This window comes from Leptonychotes weddellii, chromosome 8 (assembly GCF_054177405.1).
Source record: "Leptonychotes weddellii isolate Sample4059 chromosome 8, ASM5417740v2, whole genome shotgun sequence".
In the NCBI taxonomy this organism is placed as follows: Eukaryota; Metazoa; Chordata; class Mammalia; order Carnivora; family Phocidae; genus Leptonychotes; species Leptonychotes weddellii.
This window is the reverse complement of record NC_138376.1, coordinates 113,783,857-113,798,493: the sequence shown is the minus strand read 5'-3', so window position 1 is coordinate 113,798,493 and position 14,637 is coordinate 113,783,857. Positions and strand designations below refer to the sequence as shown.

General features: G+C 35.1%; 1 protein-coding gene across 6 annotated transcripts in view; it reads right to left on the bottom strand.

Annotated features, from left to right (window-relative positions):
- STXBP5 (syntaxin binding protein 5) overlaps positions 1–14,637 on the bottom strand; it is a 177,151-nt gene that overhangs the window by 110,393 nt on the left and 52,121 nt on the right. For all 6 annotated transcript variants that reach the window (XM_031030702.2, XM_081829115.1, XM_006735799.3 and 3 more), the window contains exons 5-7: positions 12,819–12,953; positions 10,658–10,721; positions 5,854–5,937 (exon numbers count right to left, since the gene is read on the bottom strand). In XM_031030702.2, coding sequence (XP_030886562.1) covers positions 5,854–5,937; positions 10,658–10,721; positions 12,819–12,953 — 283 coding nt within the window. The remainder of the gene's footprint in view (positions 1–5,853; positions 5,938–10,657; positions 10,722–12,818; positions 12,954–14,637) is intronic.

Here is a 14,637-nt window from a genome sequence, read left to right as displayed (position 1 = left end):
AAAAAAAAAAAGAAAAAGAAAAAGAAAAAAAACAAAAAACAGAGTATGATCAAATATGATCAGGCTGGTGCATAGATCAGTGCCACACACTAGATTTTGGGCATATTTTGGTCTGTTAGAAGAAACTGCCTCCTAAAATTTTAAAGAAAGAAAAGCTTATATGTACAAAAATAAGGGTAAATATGACGAAGGGATGGAATATGACTGTAATGATGAAAATTATAAAAGATTTTATAAAAGGAATTGATAAGAAGCTAGTTGAAAAAAGAAAGAAGAGGATTTAAAAAAAAAAAAAGGGAGAGAATGTGATTAGGCAGGAGAGTAGAACAAAGCCACACCCTAGAGGTTTAGGGTATATTTTGGTCTGTTAGAAGAAACTATACCCCAAAATTTTAAAGAGAGAACAAATTACATATATATATATACACCAAAAATAAGGTTAACTACTATGAAGGGATAGAATATGACTCTAAAAATGAAAAATAAGATTTTTTTAAAAAAGGGATTGATAAGATGTTGGTTGAAAAAGGGCAAAAGTAAAATTCAAAAAAAAAAAATTAAAAAAATTAACTTTGAAAGACTGAAGAATCAGGGGAAAAAAGCCATGAATTCTATGTGCAGTATTCCCCTAGCACTGGAGTTCTGTTGTTCTCATTGATCGGTAAACTTAGTCTTGGCGAGCGCTTCTTGCTGACCTTCCAGGGTAGGGGCCTGTTGCCTTGGTTCCCAAATGTCTTTGCCAGAGGTGGAACTGCCCTGCCCTTGCCGGTCCAGGCTAAGTAATCTGCTCGGGTTTGCTCTTGGGAGCTTTTGTTCCCTGCAAGCTTTCCATACAGCTTTGGAGGAGGAGAGTGAAAATTGTGGCCTCCCAATCTCTGCCCTGGAGGAGCCGAGAACTCGGGGCCCCACTCCTCAGTGTGCCCCCAGAGAAAAGCCGTCAATCACTCCTGTTTCCCTGGTCTCCGGCTGCTCTCCGTGCTCACCCGGCCTGTGACCGAGCATTTCTATCTCTGGCACACGACCTCGTGTGGAGTCTCCAAACCCAGCAGACCCCTGCGGTGCACTCCCGCGCCGCTCCTCCCGGGGGAGGAAGGGGAGTCTCCCCGGATCTGCCGCTCATTGGGTCCCTGCTGCAAGAGCAGTGGCCCAACTGTGCCGTGGATCACGGTTTATGGCAAACCCGAGCTGAGAGCCCACTCCTCGGCTCCGTCTCTGCAGCCATCTTCCCCACTCCGATACCTGGGAGCTCTGCCACACTCAGGCACCCCTGGTCTTTCTGTGACCCCGAGGGTCCTGAGACCACACTGTCCTGGCGAGGGTTCCACCCCCCGCTTAGCCACTGGAGCGATGTCCCTCAGCAGAGCCGACTTCTAAAAGTTCCGATTTTGTGCTCTGCTGCTCTATCACTTGCCAGAAGCGGCCAAGGGAGGCCCCCTCCCCCACCGTCTATCTTCCCGAAAAGCACCTCGGATTCACATCTCCGCACATCTTACCTTCCAGAAAGTGGTCGCTTTTCTGTTCAGAGAGTTGCTGCTATTCTATTCTTCGATCTCCTGTTGAGTTTGTATATGTTTGGAATGGTTTGTTCCCTATCTAGCTGAATTCCTGGACCAGACGAAATTTAGGTCTCCTACTCTTCCGCCATCTTGCTCCTCCACCTCCGGGTCATTATATTTAAAGTGGGTTTTAAATAGTGCAGAGTTTGTTCTTGCTTTCTTATCTAATTTGACAATTTTTGCCATTTATTTGGGGTGTTTAAATGACTGCATTTAATATGATTCCTGACATAGCTAGCTGGGTCTAAATCTGTTGCCCTCCCATTTTTTTTCTATCTCTGCCATCTGTTCTTTGTTCCTCTTCTGCCTCCATTTGGATTGAATATTTTTAAAATTTCATTTTATATTCCTCTTTGGCTTAACTATCTAGGTTACTCTTGTTGCTCTGGTATTTCCTTTAGAATTTATAGCATATGTCTTTATCTTATCATAGTCCACCTTCAAGTAATATCATAACATTTCAGGTACAGTATAATAAGCTTACAAAAAGATTCTGTCTCCTGACCTTTGTGCTACTATTGTCTATATTTTAATTCTACATGTCAGAAATCCTACAATGCATTTTTACCATTTTTTATTTCCATAATTACCTTTTAAAGAGAATAAAAAAGTTAAAAAGCTTTTCTATCTACCTACATAGCTACCATTTCTGGTGTCCTTTATTTGTTTGAGTAGAGTCATATTTCCATTTTTATCACTTGCCTGCTGCATGAAAAACTTTTTAACATGTCTTGCAGTGAAGGTCTGCAAGTGACGAATTCTTTGAGTTTTTGATGTGTGTAAAGCATTTTTCTTTTGTTTTGAAAAGATATTTTGCTGGATATAAAATGCTAGGTTGACAATTTTTTCTTTCAGTACCATAAAGGTGTTGTTCTACTGTGTTCTGGCTTGGACTGTTTGTAAGGAAACCATTGCTGTCATTTTTATCTTTGTTCCTCTGTATTTAATGTGTTCCCTTCCCACATCCTCTGGTTGCCTTTAAGATGTTCTGTATCACTAGGTCTAGTTTAAAGCAACTGAAACATGTGCTTTTATATAGCTTTCCTTCATTTTCCTTCTGCTTTGAGTTCACAGAACTTCTGAGATATCTATATATCCTATTAGTTTATAGGGTTTATATTTGTCATCAAATTTGGAAAAATCTGAGTCATTATGTCTTCAAATATACTTTCTGTCCATGTTCCTTCTTCTAGGACTATTACACATACATTAGTCTGCCTGAAGTTGAAGCACAGTTCACTGATGTTCTGCTCCTTTTCTGCCCATCTTTCATATTGAGTAGTTTTACTGTTAATGTCTTCAAGTTCATTATCTTTTCTTCTGCAAGATCAAATCTTTTGGTAAACCAACCCAGAGTATTTTTTATCTCAGACATTTTATTTTTTTCATCTCTAGAAATTCCAATTAGGACAAGGAAGAATTGAAAAACCCTTTCCAACATGTTTATGCTTTCATTTACCTTCTGGAGCATATGAAACCCATTTAGTAACATTTGTTTTAATATCCTTGTCTACTAATTCTATCATCTGTGTCATTTCTTTAAATTTTTTTTTTTTTAAGATTTTATTTATTTGCGAGAGAGAGAACGAGAGACAGAGAGCATGAGAAGGAGTGAGAGGGAGGAGGGTCAGAGGGAGAAGCAGACTCCCTGCCAAGCAGGGAGCCCGATGTGGGACTCGATCCTGGGACTCCAGGATCATGACCTGAGCCGAAGGCAGTTGCTTAACCAACTGAGCCACCCAGGCGCCCCATCTGTGTCATTTCTGAGTCTTATTCTATTGACTGCATTTTCTCTTCATTTTTCATCATACTTTCTGGCTTCTTTCTATGCCTCAAATTTTTGTTTGGATGCTAACTATTGTGAAATTTATGGTGGGTTATTATTATATTCTTTGGAATATTTTTGAGCTTTTTTGAGTATATTATTTGAAAACAGTTTAGACTTCTCAAGGCTTGCTTTTAAGCTTTGTTAGGCCAGTCAGATGTGTCTTTAGGGTTAGTGTAGACCCACGACTGAGGCAGTACCTTTTGAGTATTTTTCCTGATGTCCCATGCATTACAAGTTTCCCCATTCTGTTGCAAATGTAAACTATTCTTGGCCCTGTGTGCTATGACAATTGTTTTACCTACTCCTTTCTAATGGATCTTTTCTAAGCCTCATACCCACACGCTAAACAGTATTTACCTGAAGACTCAGGGTGGGGAATTCCCTGTAGATTTCTAACTCTTTCTCTTTCTCTAGGTAGTTCCCTACCCTTTGGTACCTTGCCTTATAGGCTACAAATACTTTGGCTTCCCCAAATTCTCAATTCTGTCTCCTCAACTCAGAGAGACTACTGAGTTTCCACCTAGGTTTCCCCTTTATGTACTGAGACCTGGAAAAATCTCTAGGCCATAAGCTAAGGCAACTAAATGGCTCACCTTGTTTGTTTCCTCTCTGAGGAATCTCTGTTCTTACTACCTGCTATCTAATTTCTAAAAACTGTTGTTTCACATATTTTTCCAGTGTATTTGTTTAAGGAAGAGGGTAAATCCAGTCCCTGTGACTCCATAACAGCTAAAGCCAAGATCACTATTTAAATTTATAAAAAGCAAAACAAAAAAAGTGAATTTTTAAATTCTGCTCTTATTTTAGTGTAGAAAACAGATTTACAGGTCAAAACTTCCGATGAAATTAGAAGAACCCTTTATTAAAAATGTTCTTTTTTATACTTTTAAGATCTTGATTAGTGAACCACAGTGCTTAGTAACTAAAAACTTAAAAAATAAAAAGTATGAAAAAAAATAAAAACAAAAAGTATGCAGCTATGAAAACAAAGGAAATTCTTTTAGCCATGCTTACAACAACCACATGCAAACATTTATAAAGTATTCCAAGTATTATTATAGTTACTCAATATAGTCTGCTGTTTTAAGTAACTGAAAGCATCAGTATGAAGACATGACATATTTTATCTTAAAAACAAACAAAACCACTTATACATTTCCTAGCTCTATTCATTGAATTAGAAATCATGACCCGTACTAATCCCCAGATTACAGTTATCAGATACCATTTCACACTGAAAGAAGCCACATTTCATAAGGAAAAAATCTTATTCTAAGTTCGAAACAAAAATATACAGATTAATAGTTATACTTTTTTATAACAGATAGCAGGGAAGCTATCCAAGACTATTATCACCAAAGAACTGAGGAACCAAAAGGAGGAGGTTCACAGACCAAAATGGGAGAATTTGAAAATCAATAAGGATAATAACTTCAATGTACTGAAGCACATCAAATATATTTAAATCTTTAAGTACATAGTGAAACTAAAAGCAAGAACAAATTGGTCACCACTGGGATTACAGAACCCTTTTAGAGTAAATACTGAAATAAAAGGAAAGAATCATATATGCTTTTCCTTTACTAACTATAATACTGCTATTTAACCAAATAGTATGTGAGAAGTTTCTCTTTACACTAAAGTGTCTCTGAGCTAATAAATAGAGAAGGAATTACAGAATTAGAACATCTTCATTTTGCAACCTCTTTGCATTAATAAATCTAGGCTTTGAACAGCACTGGCTGCTAACCTCACAGACACTAACACTCCAACTGACAGAAGAGCATCAGCATCATTTAAGAAGTCTGGCTAAAAATAAAAAATGAACCTGAATTTATTCAAGCCTCAGTAAACTATCCATTTTATAGGAAATCTAAGGGCAAAAAAAAGATGTTAAACACAAGAGGGATGGAACCAGAAAAATCTAGTCTTTGATAAACTATCTTCAGTGAATACATGGCCAAAAAGAAGGAATGAAGTAAGAAAGGGAAGGCAAAGAGTAAGAGGAGAGGCCTATAGTTTAAAAGAGACTTAGAAGACATCAATCAATCACAGTCAATCTTTATTTGGATCTTAAAGCAAGCAAAACTCTGTCCACAGTATACTATCATTTGTCTATAATACAAAAATAGGATTTATTTAGGATACATTTATTAATTTGCTTGTAAATGATAGAATACCTCTAGAAGAATACATGAGAAACTGGTAACACTAGTACCAGAGGTAAGGGGATTGGATGGCCAAATAACAGGGATGGAAAAGAGATTATTTTTAAATCTTTTGAGCTATGTGATTACATAAATAAATAAATAAATAAATAAATAAATAAATGTATGTATGTATGTATTAGGTGTGTTATTGCAATTACAAAGGTTGCCTCAACTAAAATCACCAATTAAGTTCTTAAAGAAGCTGCTCTTAATTAGAAAAATGACAAAAATAATATTTGATTAGCAAAAATAATATTACCTCATCATATGTGTATCTGTAGTCGGCTTTCTTTGATTTGAGGTCCCATAACACTACTGTTCCTGATTCAAAGCCAATCAAAAGCTGTAATAAAAGAAAACGTCACATGACCTAGGAATATTATGTGAAACATTTATTTGCTGACAATAAAGGTAACTATTATCATTCATATACTTCAAGTATAAAGTTATAATTAAACATCTGCATTGCTAATCACATGAATGACAAATAACACTGCATTGCATATTTATATGTCTTTGATGATTAGGGACTTAACATATATAACTAATTATTGAGAAAGAAAATAGTACCATTTTGAAGTCCTGAGTGTACATTTTCATTAATTAATATAACATAATAAATTATTAATAAAAATTAACATTTGTATGTGCTTTAGAGTTTACAAACTTTCCTAATTCAAAACATTATCAGGCAATGTCATTTACTCATCTATTAAAAAGTTCCAAGTTATATCCAGCCTAGATCCCTCTCATAAGATTCAGACTCATAATTCCAGTGAAGATGGCTCCCTTTATCTACTCCACAAGAACCTCAAAGTATGTGTCCAAAAGTGAATTCATTATTTTTTCCCTACCCTCTTTTTCTGGTGTTCACTACTGCAGTGTCTCTCTCGGTATTTCTTATCTTAGTGTTCATTAAGTCACTCAGACGAAAACCTTGGGGGCGTCATCCTTAACTCTAGTCTCTCCCTCCTCAGGTAAAAATCATCAAGTAATTTTAAAATTACATTCTATTATCTCTCTACTTTCCCCTACCTCCAATACCTCTCTACTAGTTCAAGACACAAAGTCCTCTTTTCTGGTCTCTTGGTCTCCCTGACTCCAGTCTTGCTCCTTTTTTAAACCCATTCGCTACTGTAGCTAGTGTTTAACAATTCTAAAATGCAAACCTGATCATGTAATGCATGCTTTTAAAATTTTTTTAATGCCTTACTATTACTTTTAGGATAAAGTCCAAACTGAGTAATATGACCTACAAGATTTATCATCGTTTGACCTCTGCTGACCTCTACAGCTTTGTCCCTTGTCACATCCCTCTTATTCAATACACTCCAGCACATCTTTCAGTTCATGCTTTCTCTTATCTTTGCTGTCTTCCTGGGCCATATTTGAAGTCATCTTCTTTGCCTGACCAATCCTACTAATTTTTCAGATGTTGTTTTAGCTATTACTTCCTCTGGGAAGCCTTCCCTGACCCACCAAATATAAGTCAATCCCATTTCTATGTGCTCCAACAGCACTCTGTACATTTTTTAATCTGAAGGGTCACTGCACAATAATGTCCTTTTCCTTAGCTGAATCCTCTTACTGATTATAACAATAGTCTATTTAGGCAAGGACTGTTTTTATATTGTTCACCACTAAGGTAAGACACAGAGCTTGACTGGTATTTGTAGGTACTTAACAACGTTTTTTTGTGAATGAATAAATTCCAGAATGGAATGCATGTTCTTGCTTCACAAATGGTCCACTCTCTATCCAATCTCTGCTGCCCACAACCCTCCTCCTTGACATTTTTAAAATCTCAATATTCCCTTTGCTTGAAACCTCCTTTCCTTTTATTCATTGAGTGATCTTCTACTCATTTTTAATTCTCAATTCTTAATTCTCAAGTGTTGCTCCCTTGGGTAAGCCAACCCCCAATTCTTCTAGATAGACTAAAATCCTCCTTCTCCTATGTTAGCACATGCATTTTCATCTATAGGTCTCTAATATCCTGCCTAGTGCACAGGAGACACTCAATAAATATTTGTTTAATGAATACATAAGTGATTAGTAGGTAGCCAATACTTCTTCCTATAATCTGGGGATATGAACAAAGTTGGGGCAGACCCACTAAATTTAATGACATAGCAATTTAGTGGATTTCAGACCACAGGGGCACTTGGAGGGGCAATCACTGAAGCTAACAAAACTCCTCATCTTTATAGGAAGTACAGTTAATTTTGCTAACACAAACTGTTCTTGCCTAGGCAATGTGAGATATATTCTCCTTCTAGGAAAAACTGGTATTTGCTTCCTTTACCTTTTCCTAGTCCTTCTAAATATCGTAGACATGTGACATGGCATTTTTTGATGGGGAAGTAACAGAGAAACTTCAGGAGTAAGAGATGGGAAAGGATAAAATTTAAGAGTTGATGTACAGTGTAAACAGCACTAGATTGCTCAGGACACAGGTCACTTAAGCTCTAGTCTTACATCTGTTACTCAGAAGCCATGTAACATTAAGGAAATAATTTTACCCATCCAGATGTTAATAACATAAGAAGGTTAGAGTAAGCTTTAACCCCTTAGCCAGCTCTAACATCCTAAGAATGTTAGAAATCTATGCCAACAGGTTAGGCTTTAATCCACATAATCTCCTAAATATTAAAAAATTGAAGATCTAACTTAAAGACATGGTATTTAAACTTGGGAAATTCTTTCAACGTTTATTCTTATTAGGCTCTTTCATAACTCAGAGATGTTAATTTATATTCTGTTGACTAGTTTCCTTTTTTCTTTCATAAAAAGCATTAGTGGGTATGCTGAATATGAATATAACTCTCTACAACATCAGTAACTCTGGGGATGAAATCAGAGCAATCAGTATTCAAAATCCCAGCTCCACCAATATCTAACTTTGTACCTCTGGAACACATAGTCGCACTAAGTCTCTGCTTCATCATCTGTAAATTAGGGAAGATAACTAACTTAAAAATTGTTAAGATGATCAAATAAAATAGTGCATATAAAGTAGAAAGCACAGTGCCCAAAACAAAGCAGAATTCAATAAGTGGTAATTATTTCTGTTACCATCATAAGTAATTTTACACTAATACCTAACCTTCCCTAGCTAAGACCTCTGCTTAATGTGGTAGCATCTACCATAGGTTAGCTTTGGAGGAACCTGCCCTGTCACTTTATACCTTTCTTCAGCAACACAATGTCACAAAGATCTTTGGAAACTGTAGAGAGTCACTGATATAAAGTGGATTTTTCTATTAGAAATCAAAGGTTAGACAATATAATCTATTCTAGTACCTTAGTATTTCAAAAATGTTTGAGTGAGATTAACTCTGGAAAGTAAGGAGAATAACATAATGCCAGGTTTCAAAAACATGGGGATGATAATAAGCAGTTATATACAATTTATTTATACAATAAATCAAGTATATATAGAGGCATTACTATTTATATGTTGGGTACTATGGGAAACATAAAGCTTCATAAGTATTATCTCTATGCTCAAGGGGTCTTTCAAGTTCCGGGGAGGTGAGATATGCACATATTTCTAATACATGGCAATATGTGACAAATATTGTAAAACTTGTACAACTAAGGTACTAATGAATTTGGAAGTGACAGAAAGCATTTTTAGTCAGGATTATCAGCAAGATATCATGAAAGATATACATTTAATCTGAGCCTCAAAATGTGGGTAGGTATTCAGCTGAAGAGAGAGAATAGTGGGAAAGCATTCCAAAGGGAGGGACTCACATAAAGGAGGCATGGAGGCATTAATAAACAGCTCACATTTGGAAATAACTATTTACTTCAGCATAGCATTCAGGTAAAGATGTTCTGAAAGACAATGAAACCTAGGGCTATGTTTTAAAGAAGCTTTATTTTGTTACCTACTGCAGAACCACTGAAACCTTTTTAACGTGAGAGCAATAATATTAAAACAGCATTCTAGGAAGATTGATGTGGAAATGGCTCATGAATGGCTTGGAATGCCTTGAACTTTAGTGGTCATAATGAGACAATAGAAAAGAGACACTGCAAAGAAAGGATTGAGATGACTTAAGAGACTGAATCCAGGTAGAAGAGAGGGAAGTTTTTAATTCTCTTGCCATGCCTCCCACCTAAAGTCTTGGCTTCTAGACAAGTACCTTGTAGCAAAGAAAATAAAGTGAAGGTACAGGTTACTATAACTTGCTTAGCGTAAAGTTTCTCTCAAAACATACATCTGTATGCTTATAAGCTAACGCCAAACAGTATAGCTATCCTTTTTTGTTTTCCTAGTGGCAAATAAGAGAACAGTGTTAACTCAACATAAAGGCTAGACCATTTCCACCAATTAAGGGAAGAAAAAACCTTCACAAAACCTAGAAATTTCATTTCACTGACTTCTGATAGTGATAAACATCCTGGTGTTTATGTAGGCTAATATCATAAAATTCTGTAAGTAGAAAAATATCATTAAATAGAACTACTTAAGAGACTGAATTAGGAAAGAGATTCATGGAAAAAGAAATTTTATTTATTTTTAAATGTATTAACAAATCTAAACAACAATTAGATACTGACTGTATGAAACTGGGTTTGAATATAAAAAAATGAAGAACTATTTTAAAAAATCTCTACATTATTAATCTAAGTTATCTATGAAGAAAAATTTAAGGGAGATGAGATACAGACAACTCTAACATAAGGCATTATGTGATAAATGCTACAAAAATTGTATAATTGTTAAAAATAATTGAAAACCAAAAGAAAACAGTTTTTGCCAGGATTACCAGAAAATCTTAATAAGCCAAAAATAAATTAATAACTTTTACTAGTACTTATTAAATTTTGTCTTAGGGTTTTTTGTTCTTTAAAACTGTAAATGATTCTAATTCTTTCACTTGTTCTTCATAATATATAAATAAACCAGTATGCGCCTTTGATGTACAACCTTTGTTAGAAATCTCAATTTTGCAAGGTAAATGTATGTGGTACTGGAACAGTTTGCATATTTTTAAAAAATACCAAAATCCATGCATTTAATAAATATGTATTTTTAGAAAAAATTCTACCTTTCCTTCATCCATTGGGTTATCACTTATATGGACAACTGGTCCTGGGTGAGATTTAGATGACCTAAAATAGAATAGTAAGATTTTTTCTTAATTAAAAATTTCAATACAACTATATATTCATCACAGTGAAATCAATGAATAGAAAATAAAGATACATTTATAAAGGAGGAAAACAATTCAGTAAGTGATCAATAAGAGATGTATAGTTCTTAATATGGATCAAGATAGGACTCAGAAGAAAAATACGGGTGGGGATGGATGGGTTAAATAGATGATGAGGATTAAGGAGTGCATTTGTAATGAGCACTGGGTGTTGTATGGAAGTGTTGAAACACCATATTGTACCCCTGAAACTAATATTACACTGTATGTTACCTAACTGGAATTTAAATTAAAAAAAAATAGGAATTGGAAGAAAAAGAGTGACACCGATACAAGTCAGCAAAATTTGTAAGTATACTTTCTATATAGGAAAGAATCTTCAATTTAGTATTTTAGCACAAAAAAAAAAAAACCTATTCTCATCGTATAATTCTCAGAATTAATATTTTTAAATAAAGCATCATCTAAAATATTACTATCTTATTTTACTCAACTCTAGCCTCCAACTGGAGCATCTCATCCAGTTTCATAGTTCACATGAAAAATAGGAAAAATTCTATTATGTTTTTTAAAAAGTGAACAAAAGTAATGCCACTGTACTTGGTCAGAGGAAAAAAAAAGTCATACAGTAGCTAAGAATGGAGCTGAACTTACGCCCATACGGTAGGAATAAGCACCTCCCTATTCATAAATTCCGAGGGCTGAGACACCAGTCCACTTCATGAGAGACCTTTGTGAAACCGTACAGACATCTGCACTAGGCCTACCCACTAGATGTTGTGACCAACTCACAGAACAGACAGCAAAAACCCACACCTTGTACCAAGGGACTGAGATATGATAACATCCCTGCCATAGGAAGGAAAACGAGGCTTAATACACTATATCACAGGTGCACCAAGACATTACTTAAGAGAAATGCTACAGGGCGCCTGGGTGGCTCAGTCGGTTAAGCGTCTGTCTTCGGCTCAGGTCATGATCCCAGGGTCCTGGGATCGAGCCCCGCATCGGGCTCCCTGCTCAGCAGGGAGTCTGCTTCTCCCTCTCCCACTCCCCCTGCTTGTGTTCCCTCTCTCGCTGTGTCTCTCTCTGTCAAATAAATAAATAAAATCTTTAAAAAAAAAAAAAAAGAAATGCTACAAATTTACCTTTAATGTCAAATTCTGTGGAACTATTTGTTTAAAAAACACTGAAAATGAATCTTGCCAATATCCTTAAATTTTGATTTTTATGTCTAAATAATATAAGGAAAAACTTGAGATAAGATATAAAAGATAAGATTCTAACAGAGTGCAAAGTTAGTGCTAAGGATCCTTAGGGCCTTACAGCTCAACCCTGTTCTTGTTGTTGTTAAAGGAAAACAATTATATCAAAATTAGGGAAAATTACTGTCAAATTCTGTAATGTTACCTTGCAAACATTTACATTATATTTGTTGATTAAAACATATCAAGTAGTGATTTAGATCAATGTTTTCTAAACATTGGTGGCAACCCATTAGTGGGGCATGAGCAGCATTTGAAAGAAAAATAACTAGAAGTTAAAAGTACGCAGAAAAAAAAAAAAAAAAGTGGAGTGTTTTTCACCTAAGAATTTTTTCATTAAACTTGTGCTATAGTCTGGGGGCGCCTGGGTGGCTCAGTTGGTTAAGCGACTGCCTTCAGCTCGGGTCATGATCCTGGAGTCCCGGGATCGAGTCCCACATCGGGCTCCCTGCTCAGCAGGGGGTCTGCTTCTCCCTCTGACCCTCTTCCCTCTTGTGCTGTCTCTCATTCTCTCTCAAATAAATAAATAAAAAATCTTTAAAATAAAATAAAATAAACTTGTGCTACAGTCTGTATATACATACACATGTCATATATGCATATGTTCATCTATCTATAAAGGCTTTAAACTTACAAACTGCTAATAATATTTAGAAAAGGCTAATAAACTGTGTTTAATATCAAGAATGTCTGACATATTTAATTCCACATAGATTTACTGATTAGCTATTATATAAAGATATCATATATGGTACTGAAATTTCAGATATGGAATATGTGCTCAAACTCACAGTTCAATGGCTTTATTCCACATAATGACGTAGCCTGAGAGTGTGAAGGACTCCACATTGACAATATGTATATTACCTCGCTCAGTGCCCACATAGAGCCACTTACTCTGGAAAGGCAGATGGCAAAACGTAACCCTGAAAGAGAAAATATAGCCAAAAAGGTAATTAGAAAAATGTCTGTAAATTTTATTAATTGCATTTGAGGGTTAATCATGATATATAATTTAGGAAAGCAAAAATGACATACAACCAGATTTACCTACTCATTGTGATTAATATTTAATATGCAAATTCAACTTATATGTCAAACATAAGACCTTACAGTAAATAGACAGCATGGCTTGACAGAAAGATGAGCTTTAAAGTCAGTGTTTCAAATCTATGTCAGTCACTGTGCTACTTTAGGCACATCACAAATTTTTTTTTCATTTTTTTAATGTAAATTCAATTAGCCAACATACAGTACATCATTAGTTTTATATGTAGTGTTCAATGATTCATCAGTTACGTATAACACCCAGTGCTCATCACATCACAAGGCACATCACAAATTTAACCATTAAGCCACAAACTATAAGTCTAATACCCACATGACCCCAAGGTACTATTATATTTCTTAGGAGTTATTAAACACACTAATCCATCTCATCACCTGTGCTTACTATTCCTTCCTCAAAATGCTCCGCCGGTTCATGTTTTTCTTTAAGTTTCAGTTCAAATACCACCTTTATTCAAATTGATATCCCAATACTTCATATCTTTGTTAGTCTAGACTTTTAAGAGAGGTAGGGTCTACCTTCCTCACTAACCTGTAAGCCTCATGGAGGGCAGAGATCCTCCACACTGAGGCTTAGACAACTATCTCTTCCTATGTCATGATGATATGATAGGCCTTCATTAACAAATTATAATTTACATGCATGTATTAAACTTTATTATCATTCCAACAATTTCAAACACTTTCTATTATTAGCTCATTTGACTTCATGATCAAGAATGGACATTATCTTGTCCATCTTGTCCTTTTTGTAGCACTTATTTTTAGTAAAAAAAAATTAGTATGTTATGAAATCATATAATGGTCTTTTTTTCAGACTACCTATTGTGTCTCTCAAAATATTCTATTTAAAATTTCCATGGAGCACTGGGTGTTCTACGCAAACATTGAATCATGGAACACTACATCAAAAACTAATGATGTAATGTATGGTGATTAACATAACATAATAATAATAAAAAAATTTCCATAGAATAGTACTTCAAATAATACACAATGATAATCAGTGCTAGACTGTCAATAGGGACACTAGGTTTTAGGCAAGATATAGCACACACAATATTGTTATTCCCATTACCACAATATATACACAGAAAATTTTCAAGATGAAAATACTTAGAAAAAATAAATGTACATGCAACTCATGGTCTACTTCCTCAAGGGAATGTTCATTTAGATAATTACTTAAGGTTCATCATCTGTATTTTTTGTTGAGGGTTTTATATAATAACAGGTCATCTTTCTAAGGGATTTATATAAGCTTAACTAAAGCACAGAAATGTCTACTGCATCAAAAAAACATTTTATAGTACCCTATTACTTCACACAGCAGTAAGTCCACAGTACCTTTCTGAAAACTCTAGGGCATATAGGTTTCAGAATTCTGAATTTTCCAAATTTTAAAAAGTACATAATGCAAATTCTGTATATCACCTAAAATGGGAGTATCTCATAAACGCATTATATATTTTAAGGTATAATTCTGGCAGTCTTTTTTCTAATTGAGATATAATTTTCATGTAATATTATATTAATTTCAAA